We start from the raw sequence: 24577 nt of genomic DNA, 5'->3' as shown, positions 1-24577 counted from the left end.
TAGCACAATATTGGGGAAAATTCTGCAGTATACGGTACAGTTAGCAATTTTCCTTTTGCATTCTGTTGCTGGGAATTTTGGCATAGCATCATTTGTCTTATTCTATATGTGTATGTTATCAATAAACACACATCTTGTGCCCCTTGTTGCACCTAACAATGTCATGTTGTGTTTAATGGCATTGATAGAAGCTCTGTATCGAGTAAGTCACAGTTGTTCTGATTTATTTGACAGCATAATAAAACCCTTCAGGTCCTTGTTCAGGTCTGATTCCCTTATTAAGGGAGATTTGTATGTTAAGGACAATTTCAGAAGAGATACAAAACCAGCTAAAAGGTTATTTTTAGAAAATAAGAACTGCAAGGAAATGATGAGATGACTGAGCAAATTCAGTGCAAAGGGGAAAATGAGACCCTGGTGAGAAATGAAATGATAATCCTATTAATGTGTTCCTGAACAGTAAAAGAAAGAAGACCAGTCAGAACGAGAAGTAGAGGCCTAAACTGGGTACTGCCTTTTGAGGGGCTGGTGGTGTTTTTATTTAATGGTGTTAACAAAGTAGGATGTTAATTAAGGGTGTTTACAAAGTAGGGTATGAGAACTAGTAAAGACTGTTGTTTTCAGCTTCCCCTCCTTCACTCCCCCAGTCTTGTATGATTCAGATCAGTTGATTTAAAAGGGAAACTGTGCTTCAAAATGTAGAAACATCTGATACTCACTTTCCTTCAAACCAGGTCTAAAAGAGAAGAATATGTTCTCTACCAAAAAGGACTCCCTTTTTGGTAGAGAACTAAACTGAGGACTCCTCAGCTTTTTTTTTTTTTTTTTTCTTTTCTAGACTTCTCTGAGTCTGAAAAATTACTATAATTGTTGTTACTCTTGTGTTTTTTTCTTTAGGCTTGTAAATATTACAATTCCCACTGGCACGTTGTGAACTACAAGTATGAACAGTATTCAGAAGACTTTCGACACTTACCACAGTAAGATCTAGCATAAGTTCTTCTTTTTTCTTTTTTTTTTCCTCTTAGGTTTGTGTCATTTTGCTGAGCTGTGTCCATATTTGCACTTTCTATCGTCTCCTATGCTCTGCTTGTTTTACTGTATTTATAGTGGTTTGCATTTTTAAAAAGGGGAAGAAAAGGTCCTTTAGCAAAAGTTCAAGACTCTGCAGAATTCAGCAGTATCAACAAACGCTATTAGTGCTGATTCAAATCTTAAGAGCGTATTTGCGTATTCAAAGCACAGTTGATACAGGGAAGCTGGCTCACTGTTTTCCTTAATAATGCATAAATGTCACTCACCTTTAACTGGGATTAATTCGCCTTTCAGTTACCCTGTCTATCAGAGGACTAAGATTTTGTTTAGAAGTTTATAGCTGCAAAGTGCAGGAGATCCGGGTACGATGTGTACAGTGTGTGCAGGTAAAAAACTTGGGATATAAGGCTGCAGACATGCAGGTGTCTGGGTGAGCTACTTCCCTTCTGTGCTTGGAGGCAGCACATTAAAGGTGGTGTAAAGGTCCTGGGAGGAGAAGGAACAAGTTCTTTGATGTGGGTAAAGAAATTTAGGAGCTTATTCCTTCTTGAATGGGTTTCTGCCTTTACTCCCATTTCTGGCAGGTTTGTATCCTGTGCCCTGAGGACTCTTAAAGAGTAGTGAATGATCTCACTGAATGCCCGTATTATCACCTCCTGGCTTGGAGTTTGAGGTGTTAAAATCATGATACCAGATGAAAAAGGTGGTTACAGGCACATAGCACCAACCACAGGAACAGGGGCTTCAGATTGGGCTTGGATGCAAACCTAGGATTAGCTAAATCTGTTGTGGCAGGAATCAATAAACTGATTCCTGTGGTCCCTTTAGATGTGTTTTTCAGAGGGTTTTGTGCTCTAACCCTTCCCCAGACCTACATTCTCTCTTATACATTGGTATTTTTACAAAGAGTGAACACAGTAGTACAAAAAGCCATTAAAAGCGGTTTTGCTAATCAGTTATAAACATACCTTTTCTTCTCTACCTAGTGCACTGATTGTTTTATAGAATTAAAGCATTTAGTGCTCAAGAGAAATGTTTGCAGTGCAGTTTTCCATTTAACCTTAAGTATATTCCATCTTATAAAATATACTTTTGACAGACCTGGTTGCCTTACTCTGCACAGAAGTACATTTTAGCCATTTATGGACATCCCTTCGATGAAGGTTATTCTAAGACAATATGATTTACTTTCATGAGTTCATGCTCTAGGGATGTTACGGTGTCTCAGATGGTACTTTTTCCCAACTTGTGTAAAGGATAACTGGTGATCTTGTGTGTCTGGTATCGGAACACAGCACTCAGGAGTGGTTGGACTGCAGCACTGTTTGATGCTCCAGCAGCCAAGTGATAGCAGGAGCACCCATATTTTATTTGCCTAAAGTTGCCTCGGTTTTGGGCTTAGCATACCTTCAACAAAGCTGGTTTGAAGTCCACCACATTTCATACCATTTCCATTATTACAAAGCCTCCTAGATATCAACAGAGCTCGATTTGCACATGCATGTTGAGACTTTTAGATTAAATCTCCTCATTAAAAATGTGGTGGTTTGATACTTCCTGGTCATAGTAATTTTCTCTCACTGATAATATCTCTGGATGCCCAATTTCCATAGTTTTTTGTTTTGTTTTGTTTGCACAATGCCATCCCACTGTATCAGAAATCCAAGCATACCATTGTATTAATCCTTTTTATAGGAAATCATTCTAATAGGGAAGGTTGGGTGAGTGCTAAGTATTGTAGCTTTGTATCATGAGAAAAGAACGCTGCTTATGCTGCCAGATCCAGCTGTGGCTAATGGATTTCCATTCACTGAAGGTGTGCTGAACCTTCTCCGGAGGTTTTGAATTTTAGAAACACAAAGATTGGGACCCAGCAGCCTTCAGCAGTGCTGAAAGGAATCCATAATCATTTCTACGTTTGACATGCTGTAGTGTTTGACACAGTCATAGAAGATGTCAGTTAATGGCTGCATGGGATAGCAGATTTTTATCAGATATCCAAGTTCTTCTCGAATACTGATCCTTTTTGATTGAGAGGTAGCTGCAATGTGATGCAGACCACCTGGAGCAGGCACAGGGGACTCAATGTGTCCATGGTGCAGTTCCACTGAACTAGAGCTGTGACACTGGGGAAGAGCTCAACGACATGTGCACACCAACACGAACAACATTTTAGCAATTGCTTTAGTTTTTCTCTGAGTGTGTTCCTCCTCTGAGGTTTTTCTCAGGTCTCTCTACCCCTTAAATTCCTCTCTGTGAGCTCTCACTACCTCTTTTTATACCATTTTTTTATGCTTTGTGATGGTGTGTTCTGACTTCTTGAGCAAATGGAAGGGTGAAGGAAGAACTGGGCTTGCTTAGTTTGTGTGTTGTGGTGACACTGTGTCTGGGAACAGAAACAGTCATTAGCAAAGTTTTTGCTGTCATTTAAAATGTGAAAACCTCTAACGCTTGGTAGCTATTTTTGGTCTGCTCCTTTTGAAGTCTGCATTTTTATATGGCTCTGAAGAGGCAGTAGGCAAAGAGGGAATACCAAGTCAACAGATTAATTCTTTACCATGTTTTATGTGCCTGCCCTAGAGAGATGAGCAGCGTACCTGAAATGGTTCCAAGATAGCAAAGGAAAAAACTTTATTCCATGGAGCATTACACCATTGTGAATGTATGAGAGGTTCATGTGTGGTCAGTGAGGGAGCGATTCAGCAGGATGGCCAGTCATCCCGCCAGGTGTCTCTGTGGTGGTGTGGTACTGCAGACTGAAATGTCCATATGATGGGGTTTTGCTAGTAGATGTAGGGGTAGCAAATGATAAATTACTGGCCCTTGGCATTGAGGCAGCCTATATGCGTTCTTGAGAGTAATTTGCATAGGCAGAAATAAAAGATTCATAATATTTTATTCAAAAAAAAAAAAAGGAAATCTTTTTGCAAGACTTTTTTCTAATGATGCAAACTTCACACTGCCTATCCCAAGCCACTGACACCACCTCAATTCTATGATCTGCCAGCTCTGCCACCAGACTGTCTGCCCTTTTATGTCTCTTGTATAGCTCTTCTGAGAGGACAGCAGGATTTCCTTCTTTCTAAGAAACGTGCCCTGTGCTCATGTCTGCAGAAGGTCTGAGGCTCAACGGGACAGGCTCACTTTCCAGCTGTGGGGTGGCAGGGCTGGGTAGAGTTGCAGTGTCATGGAGGCAGGGGACCAGACACCATAGCAATTCAGCTCCTCCTGCCCATGCTCTTTACTTCCCCTCCCCTGTAGCATCTGTTTTTTTGTTTGATTATTTTTTTTGGTTGTAGGTTGCCCTACAAGCACTGCAGTGCGTTTATAGCTCTGAATCATGAATAAGCCAAAAGGATTTTGGTCTAAAAATGCAAAGGCTTGAAAGGTGTCGGGCTTTTTTGTTTGCTTTGGTAGTAGTGTTTTTGTTTTGTTTTATAAAATGTGGGATTTGGTTTGAGATTTTGGGGGTTGTCTTCATTTGGGTAGAAGAGAGTATCAAAGATTTTTTTTTTTAACAGCTGTCCTTGGCTGTATTGGAGAACCTGCCGTGGAATTCCACGTCAAATATTCTGAATGTTATCACTTTTATAGATATCAAAGGTATCAATAGATTGTAAAGGTTCCTTTTATGCAGTATATTAATCAGTTGTTTACACTGAACAATGAAAATGGAACAAACTAAAACGGAATAGAGTCCTGTTTCGTATCCTGTGTGCATTTCATTATGCTGGCTTTTCTGAATACAATGGGATGCTGAAGTCGTGATAAAACTGCTTTCAAAATAGGAAAATCAAAGCGGGGATGGGTATTGCCTTTTATTCTAATCTTCCTGATCATAACTTGTGTATGAATGAACAGAAAATGAAAAAGGTCAGCTACCTCTTTTTTATTTATTTTTGAAAGTAACACTGCATGCTAGCATGGGCTAACATTTGCTAACTTTACAGGGGAAACTAGCTTACAAGCATGTGGTTTCTGAACTTCAGACTGAATTTGTTTCCACATACAACACGGTTGTGTTGCTTCATTCACGTTCTAAGTCTGGGTAAAAGACAGTTCTGGAAAGGTTGGACTTCTTAATAAAGGCTTTTAGCATGGCAACTTTTGTGGGTTTCAATGTCATAAGTAAAAAGTTTCAAGACGAGACTTTAATCTTCAAGAATTTGAAAGCAATGTTAGTACTCTTCAGGCCACAGAAAAATCTATTTTTTTGACTTAAAAATATATTTTATCATGTGCATTTTTCTGGCTGTTACTTAAGGTTTAATTCCACAACATACTAAGTACTTTGGGACAGTACAATGACTTATGTGCTTAAAAATAAGCAAATGCTTAAGTGCTTTGCTCTTTCATATTCAGTTTTGTTTCATAGTCTGCATTATGGAGCTCCTAAATGGCACCACATCAAAAAGACATATATGTATTCTTAAAAACTACTCCGAGGCTATGCTCATCATATAGGAAATGTAGAAGCTTTTACCAAAACATTGTAATGTTTTTGTTGGTTAGAAAAAGCTCCTAAGCAGTTCATTCTAATTAATCTGATAGCCTTAAATGTGATCACTCTCTGGGAATTGTTCAGGTTTTGTTGCCTGTTGTGGTCAAAGAGTAGAGAAAAGAATAAGATTCTTATTTATTTTTTTTTAATATTGTTTATGAAGCTGTTGCAATTTTATATTGCCAGGGGAAAAAAAGATAAAGAGAGCTTAAGAAAAAAGGTGATTTATGTACATATAGTGATTTTTAAAGGAATATAGAATCACAGCAGTAGGTTTTCAGAAGATGTCATGGGGACCCAGGATGATGGTGGCCTCTCTGAAATAGCAGATAGATGATTGTATAAATAAGTAAATAATTTTTTTCCTCTTTTTCTAGAAATGAATGTAGACCAGAGAAACTGCCATCACATTCATTTGAAATTGATCATGAAGATGTGGATAAGGATGAAGTATGTTTTCTCTTTTGTTTTGTTTTTTTTCTTTCAGACAGGGAAGACTTACTTTATTTAGACTTATTTACTTATATTACTTTAACATCTTAAAATTTAAAAAACTCTGATGTTGGTGGAACAGCTTTATCTCTTAGGTCATCATGTACACAGCAGGCTTATTGATAAGTGTTATATTAAAAGGAATGTAAGGATGATTATTTGTTGTCAAGCAGATATTCACACATTAGAGTTTTCTTTCGTCTTAATTCAAAAAGCAAGTGAATGCAATATTAATCATGTCTTTCATCTAGGATACAACATCCCACTCATCTTCAAAAGGTGGTGGTGGAGGAGGAGGAGGACTAGCAGCAGGAGTTTTCAAGTCTGGATGGCTTTATAAAGGGAATTTTAACAGCACTGTAAACAATAGCATCACTGTTCGGGTAAGGGAACAGCATTATTCTTTCTTTATTCCATTTTGATTTACATCCCCCATAGAGGCACTTTTTTGTCATTTATATGTTTATATCTCAGATTAGGCTTTGTTACATTGCTTTAAATGATACTAAAGTAATGTTGCAATTGTCTGTAAAATAGTTCAGTTGAAATGTGAGCAGGAATTGCTTATTATTTAAACCCTGTGAATAAAGTACCAGTGAAAACAATTTGCTGTACAGCAATTCTCATTCTTTTTTTCTTCTACTTCAGTCATTCAAAAAGCGCTACTTCCAGCTGACACAGTTGTCGGATAATTCATATATTATGAATTTTTACAAAGATGAAAAAATATCAAAGGAGCCAAAGGGATGTATTTTCTTGGATTCTTGTACAGGAGTTGTACAGGTAAGCCTTGTTTTATTTCATTGTATTTTTTTGGTGTCAGATTAGTAAGAATTACTAGAGGCACATGGAAGAATGCATACATGGATGGGATAGTGATCTTGTTAGCAGTTGCATTAAATGAAAACACCATTAGTTTTGCTTTTGTAATTGGTTCAAGTGCTCAAACTGACAGACTACAAGAACCACAGATGAATTATGATAACAGGCAATATATATATATGTTTTCTACCGGTGGCATACATGAGGAAAATATTAAAATATTAAACGTTTATTTTCACTGAAATTTTCTTCTTAGCTGCCAGGTTTTACGTTATGCTTATTAAGACTGTGCTTGTTTATTTTGGGTTAAAGAGACTGAAGTTATAGAGCTTCATTTGTTACAAATTGTAAATTAATTCTGTATCCTGAGTTCCAAAGTGATTAGATTATTCAATAGACTCCTTGAAGATCATCATTCTTGGGGGTGATAGAGAGTCCTAAAAACAACAGATATGACAGAGCCTTATTGGTTGTTGTAGTTTGGAAAAATAAATATCCAGAAATGTCTTTTTTTTTCTTCTTCCTGAAATTGAATTCTCAGCGTTTTTTCCCTCTAACTGCTTTTCCTTTATTTCTATTAATGTAGTTCTCTTTTTTTTCCCCATGTTAAATAAGATGTTATCTTAAATAACATGTTAGTCTGTTCATCTAGCCCCACATGTCACCGCATAAGAAAATTCTTTTTTTAGCTATACTTTGTTCTTTACTTGTTAACCAGTAAAGTTTGGTAAAAACGCCAGTACTGACTGAAGTGAGGGTTGCTTTGAAAGAAACCTTTCAGATAATGCAAGGGAAGACCCCTAATAAACATAAGCTTTTCCTAGTTGGAAAGTTTCTCCTTCCCCCTAAACGGGCCCTTTGAAGCAAGAGAAATAATCGGTAAAGGTAATTCTCTCTGGGAACGAATACTTGCTGACTACTCCTGCAGATCCTTTTCCTGTGTCCTGGAAAAGTACCAGGCTCTGTAGGGAATGGCAGGTTATCCTGCATAATTTAAAAGGTATTTCTTTTTTCAAGCAGGTGTAGGAGAGGACAGAGGTAAATTCACGGAAAGACAATGATGTTGTCTGCCTCTGTCAGCCCATTGGCTTGAAAGACCCTAACAAGTAGACTGGAAGCGTGGCAGAAGGAGATGCTTATACAGAAATCCTGTTCAGAAATGCCTGAAGTCTGCAATGCATGCTTATGTTAGAGTCTGGGCTTTGTGTGTTTGGGATGATGGTATCTGTGTAGGAGACGTCCTCTGTGCAGTTAGAGAAACACTGGTACTGTAAAGAAGTTCGTGCTGTTAACTGGCCCTCAGTTGTACAGTTAATTGTGGTTCAGAGGGTGTTTATTTAGCTGCTGTCGGTTTTGGACAAAAACTAACGTCCTTGATTTTATGTGTTGATATTGCCCAGTCAGTTATAAAATAGGACAAAAAATAGGAGAAAATAGGAAAAAATGGGAGGAAAAAATGACTGCTTGCTTTTGTTTGCTGGTGGTGTGTGCTTTCCTTTAAGACAGGTGTCAGCCAGAACCATAATTAAGCCCTGGATGTCCCTGTAGTGTGGTTTAGTGTGGCTTTAGATATAGATAAGTACTGTCAGGAGGGTGGGGGTGGGTGTGAAATGTCTTGTCTGCAAGAGTTTCAGACTTTTTAACTGATCTATGACCGAAATATATATAGATATATTTGAAATAATCCTCCTGAACTTTGACAGCTGCCTTCTAAATCTACAGAATACCTGCAAATTGTCCAGAAAGACCTCTTGCCTACCACCAGCCACTTGTTGTTTTTTTTTTATTGTTCTGTGATTGACATTCAAAATAAGATGCATGAATTTATGAGCTGCCTTCACTAATCATAAGTGATCTTTAGCCAAGGTGATAATGGTGCAAGTATCATCAGCATCAAAATCTCTCTGTTACCAAACACATGATGAAATTAGAGTCATAAGGCTGAAAAACAAAACCTTGCTTAGAGTTGTCATAAACAGGAAGGCCACAGAATCTGGAAAAGAGATGGATAAATCTGAAGGTTTAGAGGAACTATGATGTGAAATCTCTGATCTTACGAGTTTTACACCTCTATAAATCATTTAACTCAACAAGAATGACTTTGAGCTCCTGTTTGATAGAGGTTGAGTATCTAGACTGCGGCAAGCATCCTGGAGAAACCGTCTCCAGATGAAATGCAAAACACCTTCAGAACATTTCTGTTATTTTGAAAGAATGACCCTGCAGGCATTAAACTTAGCCAGATGTTTCATTTATAGCTCATCCGTAGTTTCTTATTGAATCTTGTATTGTTTCCTTCTGGAAGAAATTTTAAACTTGAAATTAAGTGTTGAAGATTACAAGGTCCACACTCCATATGGAAGGACTTACAGAGAAGAAAAATGAGAAATTATGTTTCCTCCCCTCCATCCCCAACCCCCTTTAGCTGATCAGGAAAGAAAAATAGTTGGCTTTAGATTTGAAACAAAGACTTTGCTGTAGATCTCATCTGCTTGCCAGAAGTCTGAAGTGCAGATGGAAAAGTGGATATTGAAGTTTTCCTGCCCTAATGTTCTTAAGATTCAGCATGCAAGATGTATTGCTCTCTTAGATAATGTCTGATAGTGTTACAGTACCTGATTTAAAGATCTTGGCCATGTCTGCAAGGGGAAGTACATAATTCAGACAAGAAGTGCATTCATCACAATGCTCTTTGTATGCTTTCTGAAGATAAATTGAAATGTAGCATTTTTCTTTATGGATTGTGCATAAATTCATATACTTGATTCCCTTATACAGATGAAGTTATCTTAGAAGTTTTGAATGGGCTCTAGTCTAGGATTTTTGGCATGGTTTTCTCCCACATTCAGTTTTTGTTCAAGTCCTTGTGATTTATTAGAAAAAAAAATTGATTTCAGTAAAATTTTAGTTACTCTTTATATTAATTTGAGGTAATTGCAGTGAGCGGAAGATTAGAGTGATTTCACTGTAATCAAAAACAGTATCAGACACCCAAGAACGAACTGCTGCAAAACCCAACCCTATTCTCACCCTGTGTAGGGTGAACTAAAATTTATATGCCTGAAAGAATAGTTACCTAAATAAAGTGCATAAGGGAAAATGATTTTGTATCAAGAGAGTTTTCAGTAGCAGAATTAAAAAATAGCACACGCGTGCATGTACATACACTCCTGAGTTGGCTTGAAAAGCCCAGATTTGACTGGTTCAATTGACCCAAGTAACTCCAAAAATTTAGTCTTGCTGATTTCTGAGCTGGGTCATGATGTGTAATATAAGGACTGGAGCAAGTGATTAACAACAGATTGGGCAGGAATCTTCTAAATCATCTCTGCTGCTGGAAAAAAAGAGTGTTCGTGGAACTTTATTCTCAGTGCCCAATGTTCTTCATCTCCTTCACTGCTCGTCAGCCTCAGATTTTGCCTCGGTTCCTCATACACAAAAGAAGATACCGCTGTGATCTCACCAGCTGGCTTAGGAGCTGTTCCTAGTAACTTGTTGATACAGGACTGCAGTTGTGTGTGTTGTGAAGTAGTTACAGTATGTAGAACTACGGGGCACCGTTGTCGTTTCAGTTAAATAATGTGAATTAAGAAAAACTAAAACTAAGTGAAATAAGTGAAATGTCCAGTTATGGGCTGGATGAATTGATTTTCATCTGTGTCACTTCAAGGTTAGATGTGTCAGTAATGCCCTAATTGTAGATGATGGAAATTTTCTGCAATATTGAATGTAAATTGGTGGCACTGATGTTCATAGACAGTAGTTGCGAAAATTAGGTTATGTACTGAGGAGAGGACATATCAGTACTTGTTTCAGATTTAAACAAGGGGAAGAGACAATAGATGCAGTTGTCTCGATAAGACTAAGAGATAGAAGCCTCACTGATTGGATAAATTTGAGGAGTGAAGGATATTATATTGGAAAATTGCACCATTTAATTTTATTGCGCTATTTCAGTAACTAAGCGCCTGTAAATTCTCATGACAGAAAGTGATGGATTAACAGTCTAGTGCAGGTACAACCTGGTGATACAGAACAGAATAAATCTGTTGCCAATACACTGGGCATTGATTCTTATTCTATACTAGACAAAGATAGAATTGCAATGTCCAGACAACAGTATTTTCACCTTTGGCCTCCTGCAAGGAATTGTTGAAAATATGCCATAGCTGTTTGTAAAATCATTTTAATGCTTAAGGTGTCAGTACCTAGTGGAAGCACCCATGGGAATATTTTCCTGTGGAAGATTTCATCCCATTCAAATCTTCTGGAGAGATTTACTGTTTACCTTCTATTCCAAGTTTAACTGATAATATCCAAAAGCTCTTTCAGAAAAATGCAAAAATAATAAAATTATACTCAGTATCTTTTTGAATGTCTGGTGCTCTGGTAATGTATAGGAGACTTGGCTTTAGAGGGGTTTTGTGTTTTTGAGTCACGTAGCAATGCTGTCCTTTCAGAGGTCTCTTCCTATTCCATTTAGAAGGTACTCCCTGCTAAATGGGTTTTAGATACACAGACTAAAACTAAACTGATGTAAATGTTTGTTAATATCACAGTACTTGAATTTTCTTTAAATCCAGTTAATTTTGCTTTATTTATTTATTTTATTTATTTATTGAAGCATAGTTGTATAGAAGTCCATCTTATGGATACCTCTTTTTTGGTACCTTTTTATACTTATGGTGTTTATTTTTCTTTTCCTTTTGTTCCAACAGAATAACAGGCTTCGGAAACACGCCTTTGAGCTGAAAATGAATGACCTCACATACTTTGTGCTGGCAGCTGAAAACGAGCAGGATATGGATGACTGGATTTTCACTCTCAACAAAATCCTGCAAATAAATCCAGAGGGGACCATTCAGGAGAGGAAAAGTGCAGACCTCACTGATCTGAAACTTGGTAAGAGTGAATAATCTTGCATTGTTTTTTAAATCAAATGCAAAAGAAAGGAACCTTTAGATATCACTATTGAACCACTTTAACTGCCTTAGTCTCTAATGGATTCTGTACCTATTGATTTCTGATGAAGAAGCACCAGTCTTTTGGCAATCCCTGAACGATGTCAGCTAACTACCCACAGACTGTGGGAGGGAGGTAAGCTGCTCCCCATAAAGTCAGCAGGAACAACATGGCTCTGCTTTGCTTATAGAGCTCTTTTTTCAAGAATAGTCTTCCCTGTCGATGATCTTGCTGGTACTTTATGTTTTACTGTCTTGGGAGTCTGAAAGTTTTAAAGAGTCTTCTGCCCTGGAGAAGTTCTTTTTCCAGCATTTTGTTTTCTTTAAACATCTGGAGTTAATAATAATTAAAAAAAAAAAAAATCCCAGCTGTGGTATATTGCTCTTTCCTTGGAAGCTTATTGACTTTTCATTTCTTGCTTTTGTGAGTTTGCATATGAATACCCTTTCACTGTGGAAGAAAGAATTAGATGCTCGGTTATACTGTACGCTTTATGAGGCAGTAACTCATCCTTTCACGTAATAAATCCATGTTCGGTTTGGATGAACCCCAACTAAAATTCTAAGACTGAAAGCGCTTGAAACCTTAGCACAGATTTGAACTGCTCATACTATGAATTGAATCTAAGCTTTGAACCCACATGCATCCGAATCTTGGGGAAGTTCATGGCTAATTGAAGTCTTTACCCTGATGCTTATAATAAATTCTAATTTTGGAGGGACAGGATACTCTTCATATAGCCAAAGATGTTCTTATGATTTGGAAGCACAAATAACTTGCACGTCAGAATCAGAGAAGTATTTTTGAAAATCCCACCCATAAGGGATATTAATGAAACAGAAAGAAAAATGTGCATAAGAGGTCAAAGACATAAGGGTAACAGAAAACAGAAGTCTTTACTGGTAAAAGCCCTGATAACAAGCAACAGGAATGTGCTATGGAGTTAACTTGTCAAAAGGCATGATGCTTTCTTGGCAGAAGAGTCCTAAATGGCTGTAATGACTTACTTCACATTGGGCTGAATTACCTACTGAAAGCAGAGTGATCCCCAGTGAGAGAGTGCAAGAGCCAAAGAAAAGGTTTGCTGTGTAGTGTTCTTCTCTGGATACATAGATTTTCAGCTTGTGGAGTCCAGACTACATCACTTCCCTTCCCAAACAGTGGGTCCTATCTGCCTCACTGACTACACTGAAAACTGTTCACCAGGTGCCCAAAATCTCTGGGCTGGCATAAATTCTCTGTGTTGCATCAGGAGGGACTGGGAGAGCAAAGGAAAGTGTTTCTATTGTGGGCACAAATATTTGTCATGGATGAATGTGCCAGACACTTCACTAAGTAGAGTCAGGTATCTTGCTTAAATACAGACTGTTGTAGCAAACACCACTGGGGGATGAGGTTGAGATCAGAGGTTACTTTAGTATCTCTTTCATTTGATAGCCTGATGGTACTAAAGAGAAAAAAAAGCAGTAGTAGGTTGGCGATAAATTTTAAAAACCCAGTGCAAGTTTAATTAAAAAAAAAAATGTGCTTTTTTTCTTCCCCCGCCCCCCTTTTTCAAGACCCTGCAGATGCTTCGGTGAATGATGATTGCTCTCAAGAAGAGACCGACTCTTCAGAGAACGCCTTGCACCCAGACTTTGCAAAAGTAATGGATGTTACATTTTTCTTTACAAGCAGAGTGGAAAGTGCTACCTAGGTCAAAATGCTTACTAATAGATGATCAATAATATTTTGAAAGGCTTAAAAATACCATATTGCCCATTTTGAGTGTTAGAGTCATGATAAATGGTGGGAATAATTTTCTTTTTGAAAAGTTGATGGCTTTGTATAAATGAAGAAATCTCCACTGGGTGTAAGAAAAAGTAGATACTCACTAGAGGGGTTTGATTTATACCTGTGAAGTCAGTAAGGGTCTTATGCCTGCAGTTATATGTGAAATATTTACTTTTTAACCTGTATTTCAGCAGACTTTGGCCATCAGAGATCCAAGATTTCCTGTGTGACTTGCAGCGCTTCAAGGAAATGAGCTGTCAACTGCTCATAACCTTCACTAATTTCATTGAAAGATACATGTAGTATCAGGGGAGATATTTTGTCCTCCAGAATTCATAAACTACTTCATGTGGATGAGATAATTGTAGAAGGTGCTAAGAAATTTCTTGATGAAAAGCTAGGTTGGAAATGTCACTGCTTTTCTTAAAGGAACACGTGATCTGTTTGTAATCTGTTGGGCAGCTACCCGCTGTAGCAGTAGCGACAGTATGCTGTCCATATACACAGCAAAATCCTCTCTGAGGATGTAAACACCAGAGATAAGAACCAAAAACTCTGTATGCAAATGAGAACGGAGTTTGGTCTAAACTTCGCTTTAGGTTGTATTCATATTTATGAAGTTGTCACACAATTAAAACAGCAACAACATCAGAGATAAAATGTAATTGAGTTCATGAGTAAAGACAGCAGCGGTATCTGATCTTGTCTGTAGATAGATGTTTTCTTTACTGGAAATGGTTTAGTTAATGCAGATACATCAAACCAACAACTGCTCGATCTCACCACTGCTGGCCCTTAAGGCTAAAATAGATGGTCTGCAAGTTGTACTATGCTCATAGTGCTCTTGATATGGTTAATTCCTCTTCTTCCCCCTTGCTCTATATGCCTGTCTGCATCAGTCATCTGTGATCCCTAGTCCATGGCAGGTACATCTTGTGTACATCTTGAGTCACTATTCTGACATCTTTCACAGTGGATTCTGTGGTAACATATATGAACTTCATAATTGCTCCTATTTTGAGTTCCTTCAAAGTATATCATGGACTGAAAATCCTGCTTCACAAGCATATAACCTTCAAAGAATGTTTGAAGGTGCTTTGGGGTAACTACTGCAGAAATGAGGAGTGTTACGAGTGAGACATTAATCATTAATTTAGAGATTTAACAACTCTATGGATTTCTGTTCTTGTTCAGAAAATTAATTTATTATCTGTCACAACAGTACATCACAGAAACAGAAGAAACAGTGAAAGCCTCGCGAAATACAGAGCGACTAAATCTTTTCTCCTTGGATCCTGATATAGCAGTGAGTGAAAAGATTTTTTTCAAGTTCTTAAAAGTTTTTTAATATTGATGCTGATTTAACTGGGTTAGTGAAGCCACCAGAGTGGTTGTGAATTCAGCAAGCAGCTGAATATGCCTGAGATTTCCACCCTGTGCTGATCTCACTTGTACACACAGGAGTCTTAGATGTAAAAGAAGAGTGGAAGCGATATTTGTTTGCAGCTTCAAAATGAGTGGGGAAAAAAGGTGCTGTCTCTGCTCTGCAGAGGTTTATGTACAGACTCTGCCCATACCTGCACACAAAATGGTTGCAGTTGGAAGGGACTTTTGGAGGTCATCTTGTCCAATCTAGCTGAAATTTGAATCATTAAAACAGACTGAAGATATTACAAGAACAGAACCTTTTCTTGTATGGGGAATGTTGTAAGAACAGTGCTTTCATTGTTATTTATTGCACTGAATTTAACTATGAAATGTGCATGGTTGCAAAAAGCAGTGGGAGGTACAATTGGAGGTATAAAAGTCTATGTACATGAAAAGTTCAGCTGTAAATGTAGGAAGAAGTGCAGATTGCTCTTCTTTTCTTATCCTCAGTTTGCTTATCATTCAGTATTAGAATTCATGATTCAAGGAATGTTACTACTTGCACTGAATGTACATTTGTTGGTGATTTAATAGGAAATTTTAGTTGAAAATTCTTCCAAATCTTTGGTCAAATCAACTGTAGTGGTAGTAAACACCTCAAAAAAGTTTGCATAGTTTTGGATTATCATGCTTTTTCCATATATAACTAATCACCCAACTTATTTCAGTTGTTGAATCCTCAGAAAAAGGAGTTTCCAGGGACCAACTCATCAATCAAGCCATTTGAAGAAAAACCTGCAAAGAGGATCCTCATAACTTGCAAGTCCCTCAGTTTGAATCTCCAGGCCTGTGTTACTGAAAATGAAAATGACCCTGCAACCAATGTAAGCTTTGCTTGGTTTTTCCTCCTCCTCCACCCCCCAACACCCTCAGCACCACTCCAGAAAGACTTGCTGTGCACATATTACTTCTGGTAAAAGGACGTAAAAGCAAAACTAACATGCTCACATTACTGTATTCACTCCTCCCCCTCTGCCCATCTCTTTGAAATGAGTGATGAAGCTGAGGGAACCTTACAGTCAACATCTTGAAGCTGATGTAGATTGCAGACTTTTAGCTACAGTTGAATGTGGAACTAAAAATGTTAAGACCCTTGACGATCCTTAACAATTGCTATAAAAAGTTTAGGCTGCCAGTACTGTAAGGAGGCAACTGAATATTAGTTGCTGGTAGATTGTGCATTTTTTTGTTGTTGATGCTCTTCAGAGAGACTGGTGACCAGTCAGATGAAATTATTGATGAGATGGTAAAACAGAAAGGACTGGATGCTTCATCTGTTTAAAAAAAATAAATAAATAAAGGACAAAACAGATTTTTTTTTCTTATTTTTACTTAAAGAAAAAAAGGGTAGGGAAAAGCAAGTTGTAGCTGTCAATCCATAACTAGTTCCATTAGTTAGTTCTGCCTTAAAGCAGGAAAGTTCTGAGAAATTAGTGTCCTGGCAACTCAACTTCCATGCATTACATATGAGGCATTGATTTTTTTTTTTTTTTTTTTTTTTATTTACTTATTTTCATTTGCAGATGACCTCTACAATGAGTGCATATTCAGCATGGTGTAATCAATACTTTTTTGGCAGACTGGAATAGCTGTTTAAATGAAGTCATGATAGCTGCACTAAGGGCATGCAATAATTCGTTACAGAATCTACAAAAGCGTAGAATATTGTACCTGCTGATGCATTGTTCATTATCTCCAGAATTTTAAGATTCTGGTTTCCAGACAGCTCAGAAATTGTCATCACAAGGTGGTCATTCTTATCCTGACTGATGTGTTTCATCAGAACTGTGAGGGCTCTGTAGAGGTTATTTGCAGTCATAGGATTTAATTCCTTGTTACTATGGGATAGAACAAGTGGGTACTGTCAGAGCTATTTGAATGCTCTCAGATTCCTAGCAAAATGGAACATGTGTTTCCCACTGAATAATACACCCACGCGTTTGTGTTTCTACCAGTAAACATTTTTCATCTCCTTACATTTGTCATCATTTTTGTGTCACATTTCTTATGATCCCTGGAAAGCCCACCCTCACTATCGCTCCATTTTTAATGATTGCGATTCTACATTGAAATAATTCTATGAAGTTTCTGTGGGTTCCCTTCCTTACTGTAGTTGTTGTCTGTGATGGATACATTTATGTTGTTTTTCTGCAAGTTTCTGTGTTAGCTGCCATTCGTTCTTGCTCAGTGTCAACACGCTACTTCTAAAAGCCGTTGGAAGTTGGAAGAATTGTTGCCAAAGGGAGGAGGGGAGAGGGCTTTCAATTAATCTAATAATTGGTAAACAGTCTTTGATTTCTTTTTTTCTAGCTGTGTGGGCCTAATAAAAGACGGAGTTCACCCTCTCACTCTCAGTTAGTACCATGTTTTATTTCTGGTGTTGTTTTTTTTTTTTTTCCAGGTAGAGCCTTTCTTTGTGAGTGTGGCACTGTATGACATCAGGGACGGCAGGAAGATCTCTGCTGATTTTCATGTGGATATGAACCACACTCTTGTTAGACAGATGATTTCAGGTTATTCATTTTCATTAGAAAATGGCACTGTTGAAAATATAGATTCAAATGAGATCGAAGAACCAAAAGTCAAGGGGTTCCCAGAAGAATGGCTGAAGTATCCAAAACAGGTATTCCATGTGTGACTAGCGTGACTTAGTGACTCGCATCATAGTTCAGTAGTAGTACTCATTTTCGTCAGAGAATTTCTCTACTAGGGGTGGTTTATTTTTTCAATATATTTGTGTGTGTGTGTGTGTATCAGTGGTGCTTGTATAACTACACAATATTTACAATCAAAACTCAAAAAAGATTAGTGTCTGTCATTTAGAGAAACCACCCATGTTTCCTGCATTCTTTGGGTTCTTTCTCTGACATCTCCTAAATCAGCCCAAAAAAATTGTAACTTAGTCTCATTTATCCTCTGTATTAATATCAAAGCACTCCCACATTCTTGCTGGTACTATAATCCCCATCCCCCTCCATTCCCTTTACATTACATTTTTTCTTCCCAGTCACTCCCCTGAGGTGTGGCTGATTTAGACCAGTGTTTAAGCATTGTACCAGAGGAACAGTTAGGTTAGGTTGATGCTAACATGGTCGTATGTTTCTTGTCTAGAGTCAGAATCTTTGCAAGATGCTTTGTATGCACAAGCTTACTGCAGTATTAACAGGAAAATTTTAGTTTCCATCTGGATGTCTTGGGAGTTTAGAGATGCATCCTCTGTAATTTTTTTCTGAATTTGTTTTGATAGCATTTCCATCAGCAAAGAGCACCGGTAGTATTTAATTTCTCCAGTATCGCTATGTACCTTTTAACTGCTCTCTTTTCTATTCATAGGCTCTTTTCTCCATAAGTAATCCTCACTCTGAGATTGTATTAGTAGCAAAAATAGAGAAGGTGCTCACAGGAAACATTGCCAGCAGTGCTGAACCTTACATTAAGAATCCTGATTCTTTTAAGGTAATGGTTACAGGAACACGAGTTCCTTCTTTGTCAGCATATTGGAAGCTGAAGACATTGCAAATTCTGCTTGTAAATCTCACCAGTTTGTGGTTGCTGAACAGGGCATACTCACATGAGGCCCACCCCTAAGAAACAAAAATGTCCAAACTTCATTAACTTTGGTAAGATAAAATCCTTATATGCAGTAACCAACACAGTCTGACAGATGTTCTCACCCAGTTACACAGAATGGAAAAAATACCATTTTGACTGCAGCATATTAATCAATTCATGGTGCATTCCTTTGCAAATTATGTCCCAGCAAAGTGAAATTCTGTTTCAGTAATCTTTTAGAAATTATAAGCTAGTGCTTTTTGTATACTAGCATAACTGGGGTAGGTACCTATCTGTGTTTCTCTGAGAACAGGCAGTGCATTTGTATTGGGTATATTCCTGCAAACTGGAATAAAAATTGTAATTAATATAGTTCTGACTGAAGGGATGCTGATGGAGTTTAATTTGTTAGCAGTTCTGTGATGCTTTTCCTGTCCATCCCAGAACTTTCTGTCATGGACAGTATCAAGCTAAATTATTTTAGGGCCAATACAGCCCCTTCAGGAGAGTGGAACTTGGACATACTCTGTGCTGCATTGTAGATATTACTACAGATATTACTAGGTGAAATAGTTAATTTTTTTTTTTTTTTTAATTTTTTTTTTTAGTGTGCACAGAAAGTGTTAAAATCAAATAAGCAGTTCTGCAGCAAGCTGGGGAAATACCGCATGCCATTTGCTTGGTCAGTGAGGTATGTATTAATTCTTCTTATAATCTGTAGAATTATCTTTTAGCTTATTCTGCTTTTGGATGCTTTTCCTTTTTTTCTTTTCCACTTTTTCTGCCTCAAGCTAAGCACAACTTTCTATGTGGTGCAGGACCCCAGAAGATCCTGCAGTTTTGTTATTCCATTGCCCTGTTTTTCACACAGATGAATGTCAGTTACATTCTCATTAAATGTCACTGTGGTGGAATCTTTTCCATAGGTAAGTAGTAAAGTTGCCAGACAGTAGCAGAGGTGATTGACAGAATATCAACTTATCATGAGCTGCACTGGTGATTTGGTAAAAATTACCAAAATTCGCTAAAAATTTGCTAAAAATTACCAAAAAAAAGATTTAAAAATCAGAGTTTTCACAATAATTTCCTACAAAGATAATTATGGTCTGAGGCAAAGACATAGTGACCACCTAAAATACTGATGCGTAAGTCAGAAGCTCTGTTCTAGTAATGATGCTTGTTGTATTTCAGAAAAATCTAACCAAGAATCTGGAGGTTAATGGTGCCCCCAAAACAGCACCTTGATGGTGGTAATGAGAATGCTTTAGGTCCTCTTGCATTTTTAGAGGCTACTAGGTAATAGAGGCCTGTTACTTTCTTGTTTGGAAGGTCAGTTGGGTTTTATTGCTGGTCACTGCAGTGGCAGTGTTTGGTTTTCGTTCTCCCTCAGTTCTCCTGGATGATTTGTTTCCTTTCCCATGGGTCACTGTACAGTTTGTTCAATGCCACTTGCTGGTCTCATCCTCATTATTTTTTTTCACGTGCTTCTTGGTCACCTTCAATTAAGTCAACTCCCCTAACCACATATGGCTTTCTTCCTTTCATTATCCCTTCAGATTTGCACGTATTTTTTTGTTCTCTTTCCTCCTCTCTGTCTTTTCCTTTACAGTCTTCTGTCATTGCCTCAGCTTGCTGCAACCCTGTGGTAACAGATCTCTGCCCGAGCCCCCCTGTGTGTCCCTGTGACAGCTCTCTTCTTTCTGTCATGCACAGAGTAAGAAATAGGTTATGTCCCCTGTAAAAAGGAAAGCTGTCCATTGCCAAGTTGAAAGCATTCCCCCTCTTCTGTGGCATCTGGTCTGACAGTGGCAGGCCTTATGGAGGGCTACCTGAAACTGTAGGAGGGAAGAAGGAAAAGAGTGTTGGTGAAAATGTGATGCTGTGGCATTGCCTGTGCCCACTGGGGAGAGCTGTCTTCTCCTGGTGTGGAAGTATGGAGCACCAGAAGGGCTTGGTCTGCCCCTAAACGTGTAGGTGAAAGCTTATGTTTTAGAACATGATGTCTAGATGGCAAAGGAGAAAGCACACACCAAGGTATGGCTGCTTGAAGAGTCATTTTTATTGACATAAATTTTTGTCAATATCCAGTAGGAACAGGAAAAGTATGTGCATGCTCAGGGGAAAGGCAGATAATGTGTTTTGATCTGTCATAGCAAACTCAGGGATGTTCATTAATATTTACTGGTTCTGTGTAGCCAAAGGACTGTTCAAAATGATATTGATGGGTGTCTCTTGGTTTGACAGGGCTACTTTTAGCATGTAATGGATGGTGTGACAGCAAGGGGTGCAGGCTGGGCATCAGACTCGAGGTTTTTTTTAACTCTGTCCTGGCTGACTGTTGGTGGTGGCTGTGCCATTAATGATACATCCCCTAACTCAGTCATTGTGTGTGTGCATGCCTCAGTACGGTGGGTATTGGATACCTGGGAGCCTGAGTATTCCTCAGCCTTCCACTGTTAGTCTGTTATTTTCCTCAGAAAACAAGACTGAAAAGACCTTTACATCATATGTTTGTCTAACCAATATTTCTGGCTGTGATTTCCCAAATAGAAATGGGAATACATGTTAGTGGTGCTAGCAAATGCACAATTCAACATTTTTCAGACTTACTGTGTGTGCATTAGGCAGGGGGCGTGCACGTGAGCAGAGGATGTACCAGGGATCTGTGGACATCCCTCAGCTCCAGCAGGCAGGATTTCTGAATGGCATCCTAATGCAGTGCTTCACTGCCTTTAACATTAAAAAGCTTTCCTTCCCTCTGTAGAATTAACCACAGAAAATATACTCAGGTGTACTTATCAGCTCTTAAACCTTTTCATGATTAATCATAGCATGGTGGTGAGATAACATAATTTAAAAATCATTGTCCACCACACACCAAGTGTGTGTGAATTTGCTGGTACCAGTGGAGTTGCACAAGGAACTTATTTAGTCCATTGGGTCAAATTCAGCCATCGTTTATATCTGTTTATGTATTAACATTACTCAGGACTCTGGTAAAATCCAAGTATAATTTGGCCCTATAAAATCTATTTCTATTTTCATAGCTTGAAAAAAGAAATTTCCACAGGATGCTATCATACTATAGGGAAAAAATGGTTTGGCTATGATAAATAGCAAAACCGTGGGTTTGGAAATGTGTTTTCCAGTTAGTTCATTCTGGCATTAGCCACACTCCTGTTTTTCTGTGGAAATTTTCCTCCTTAAAGCAATAGCAGATGGTCACAATGTGATTTTTACGTATACATTTAGCGAGCCAAAATCTGGCAGTTGAGTATTGTGCAAGTGACTGACAATCTTAATTATCTTTTGTGGCATTCAGTTTGTTAGCATTGTTCAGGAGGATGACTCAGGGTTCCTCCCTGACTTCTTGCTGGTGCTGGTGTGCTCTGGTGTCTGTACGCTCTCAGGTATAATTACATTATATGTCAGAATTACAGGGTGTCAATCCATCTTCCCTTCTCATATTCCTGCCAGAACTGCCAAAGTTTGCAAATATGTGCCTAATCTACATATTGTAGACGTGGGGAAACTTCATTCACAGAGATTAGTTTTTACACTCTTTCTCTTCAAACCTTCCCCACCCTCATAAACGTGTTTTAGAGCCTAGTGTTTGGATCCTTCAGTGGTGTGCACAGCTGCTGGTTAGGTTCTCAGCTGGTGCAGGTTGGCATCACTGAAGTTAGTGAGGCTGTGCTCCTTTACAGTAACTACAAACCTCACGCTGCTTCCCTAACCCTGAGGGTGAGCAATTTTTCCACAGATTGTTAGCTACTACTAAAAATATGTTTCGGTGTTAAATGATGAGCACTGTGTAGGTTTTCTGCATTTAAAGAATTGTAATTGTGGACCATCGGCTAACTATATCACAACAGCAGAATCATAGAAACATTTAAAATACTGAATAAGCATCTCATTTTCTGTAATGCAAACCAATACATACTTTTCCCCTGAATTAATCTTTCCAATTTCTTCAGGATTTTAGTTCTGTGAAATTTTTCTTACAGAAGTCCACCTAATAAATAAATAGCAGGCAGTAAGGAATCATTAATACATTAGATAAGTATTGGACTTCTGGACTATTGAAATGTTTTTATTATGTTGCCTTTGGTTTTACTTGACAGTTGTCACCCTACAATGCCTTCAGTGTGTGCACTGTGCAAAGGAGCTCTCTTGCTCCATCAGTGCCCAGCAACCTAAAAGGATGTAGTGATACACGGCAGTGTGGTTACTTAACTGCAGGTGTAAAACACAGGATACTTGCTGCTCTGACAATTCTTCAGCTTTAGTGAGGCCAGGAGCATGGAGATACTGTATAGTTTTGCTAGCAGAAAGCACTCTAACTCTTCCCTGAAGGCACAAAACATACCTGTTCGTAGGAGTTAGCTTCTTTTTAGTGGGTGTCTAAATTGCACCTGTAGAAGTAAGAGCTCTTGGAGTAAGCTACTTCCAGCACAGACTTGGTTCTTTTGGCACTGTGAACTTCCCCAGCCCTGTTTTGGTAAGTGCCTCCATGCCCCCACGTGCTGAGCAGTGGCTAGCCTGGACTGGATTTAGTTCATGGGATCCTGAAGAGGCTGGGTTTGCTCAGCAATCCCCACGCAGAGCCCAGTGCCATGGCCAAAACCGCTTACTGAATGGTTTGGTCCACTCTGTTTGGAGAGGAAGGAAGCAATGCTGAGCCCAAAAAATATAATAATGTCACCAATGTTGTAATAATTATTAAGTATTTTTTCTTTTTTCCAACAGCAGTTTAATAGGCTTTGTGAAATAAGTGGTGGCTGCCAGAAATTGGGTCCGTTTTCTCCCTAATAACTTAAGATTTTTGTCAGTGCATACTGGTGTGGACCTTATTCCCTGTAATTCTTGGAGGCAAAAGTCTGATAGAAGAGGGCTGATTATTCTCTAGTTACACAGAAATGAAATAATAGTGTTTCTCTCAGTTAATTAATTTAGGACATGGTGCATTTATACTCATCCTTGGGATCCTCTTCCAAAAGTTTACTCTATTATTTTGCGTCTGGCAACAATTTGTGCTGGCATCAATTCCTCTTCTCGTTGGCAGTGGAACAGAGAAGTAAATTAAAGAAGAAAGATTGGCCAAATGATTCATAGAGCTGCACTTAGCATCAAGAACATTTTACTTTTGTTAAGCAATGTTTCTGCATACAACAGTTGAATCCAAGGTTCATTAATTTGGATAGCTGTTACATTATCCAGTCCAGCCAGTGTGCATGTGACCCTTGGGACTATACAAAGGGCGCTGGAATGTCTTAATTAAATCCTGCAAGTGTCAATGAGCAGGGATGGAAATATCTGAGCACGTTTTTCTGTGCACACAGCAGCTGATCCTTATTGTTCCCAGATATAAATGGATATCCTTTTTTTTTCCATCTCGTTTGTCACTTTGTAGCTGGTTCACCAAAAATGTAGTTGATGCTCCACGAACTAGTTTTGTGAAGGAAAGTTAAGCTGCAGTGTGTTGGTATCATGCTTCTGGAGGACACAGAACAGAGTTAATGCATAGGAAAACTCATTAGAGGTCTCTACAGTGGTTCTGTAAAAGCATACACTTCTTTACATTATGAGATCTAATGGTTGGGATTTGATGTCTTGCTAAAATTTGTATTATTTAAAATTATCAGTAAGGGGTGAGGTAGCGAGTGGGTTCTAGATAGGTTCTGTATACTTGAGCTTTGTCAACTGAGAGCTACAGAAAAAAAAGGAGAAGGACGGGATGGGTGGGTGCTGAACTTAACGATGGTCTTTACTAGCATTAAAATGCTGAAACTCTGAGCTGTCAGCAGTTCTGCTACACCTAAGGTGAGTGGGGACTGTTTGCATAGTGTAAGATCTTAAGTCTTTGCAGGACTGGGGCTGTGCATGCAAATAAGCTGAAACTCTCTGTGCATCTACAAATACACAGCTCAGAAGAGCTTTCTTGTGTGAAGTTCTGCAGGCATCCCAGGAATTTGTGGAAGAGTTCAGGTCATGTCATTATTAAAACATTAC

General features: G+C 38.4%; 1 protein-coding gene across 17 annotated transcripts in view; it reads left to right on the top strand.

The window, feature by feature from the left end:
* Positions 1 to 24577, top strand: part of DOCK10 (dedicator of cytokinesis 10) — a 147925-nt gene that overhangs the window by 66501 nt on the left and 56847 nt on the right. For all 17 annotated transcript variants that reach the window (XM_072042222.1, XM_027464816.3, XM_072042228.1 and 14 more), the window contains exons 4-14: positions 898 to 980; positions 5914 to 5986; positions 6280 to 6411; positions 6677 to 6811; positions 11569 to 11752; positions 13372 to 13457; positions 14808 to 14891; positions 15682 to 15837; positions 17415 to 17636; positions 18347 to 18469; positions 19174 to 19256. In XM_072042222.1, the coding sequence (XP_071898323.1) occupies positions 898 to 980; positions 5914 to 5986; positions 6280 to 6411; positions 6677 to 6811; positions 11569 to 11752; positions 13372 to 13457; positions 14808 to 14891; positions 15682 to 15837; positions 17415 to 17636; positions 18347 to 18469; positions 19174 to 19256 (1361 nt within the window). The remainder of the gene's footprint in view (positions 1 to 897; positions 981 to 5913; positions 5987 to 6279; positions 6412 to 6676; positions 6812 to 11568; positions 11753 to 13371; positions 13458 to 14807; positions 14892 to 15681; positions 15838 to 17414; positions 17637 to 18346; positions 18470 to 19173; positions 19257 to 24577) is intronic.

Source organism: Anas platyrhynchos, chromosome 9 (genome assembly GCF_047663525.1).
Source record: "Anas platyrhynchos isolate ZD024472 breed Pekin duck chromosome 9, IASCAAS_PekinDuck_T2T, whole genome shotgun sequence".
Lineage (NCBI taxonomy): Eukaryota > Metazoa > Chordata > Aves > Anseriformes > Anatidae > Anas > Anas platyrhynchos.
This window is presented reverse-complemented; position numbering and strand designations above follow the sequence as displayed.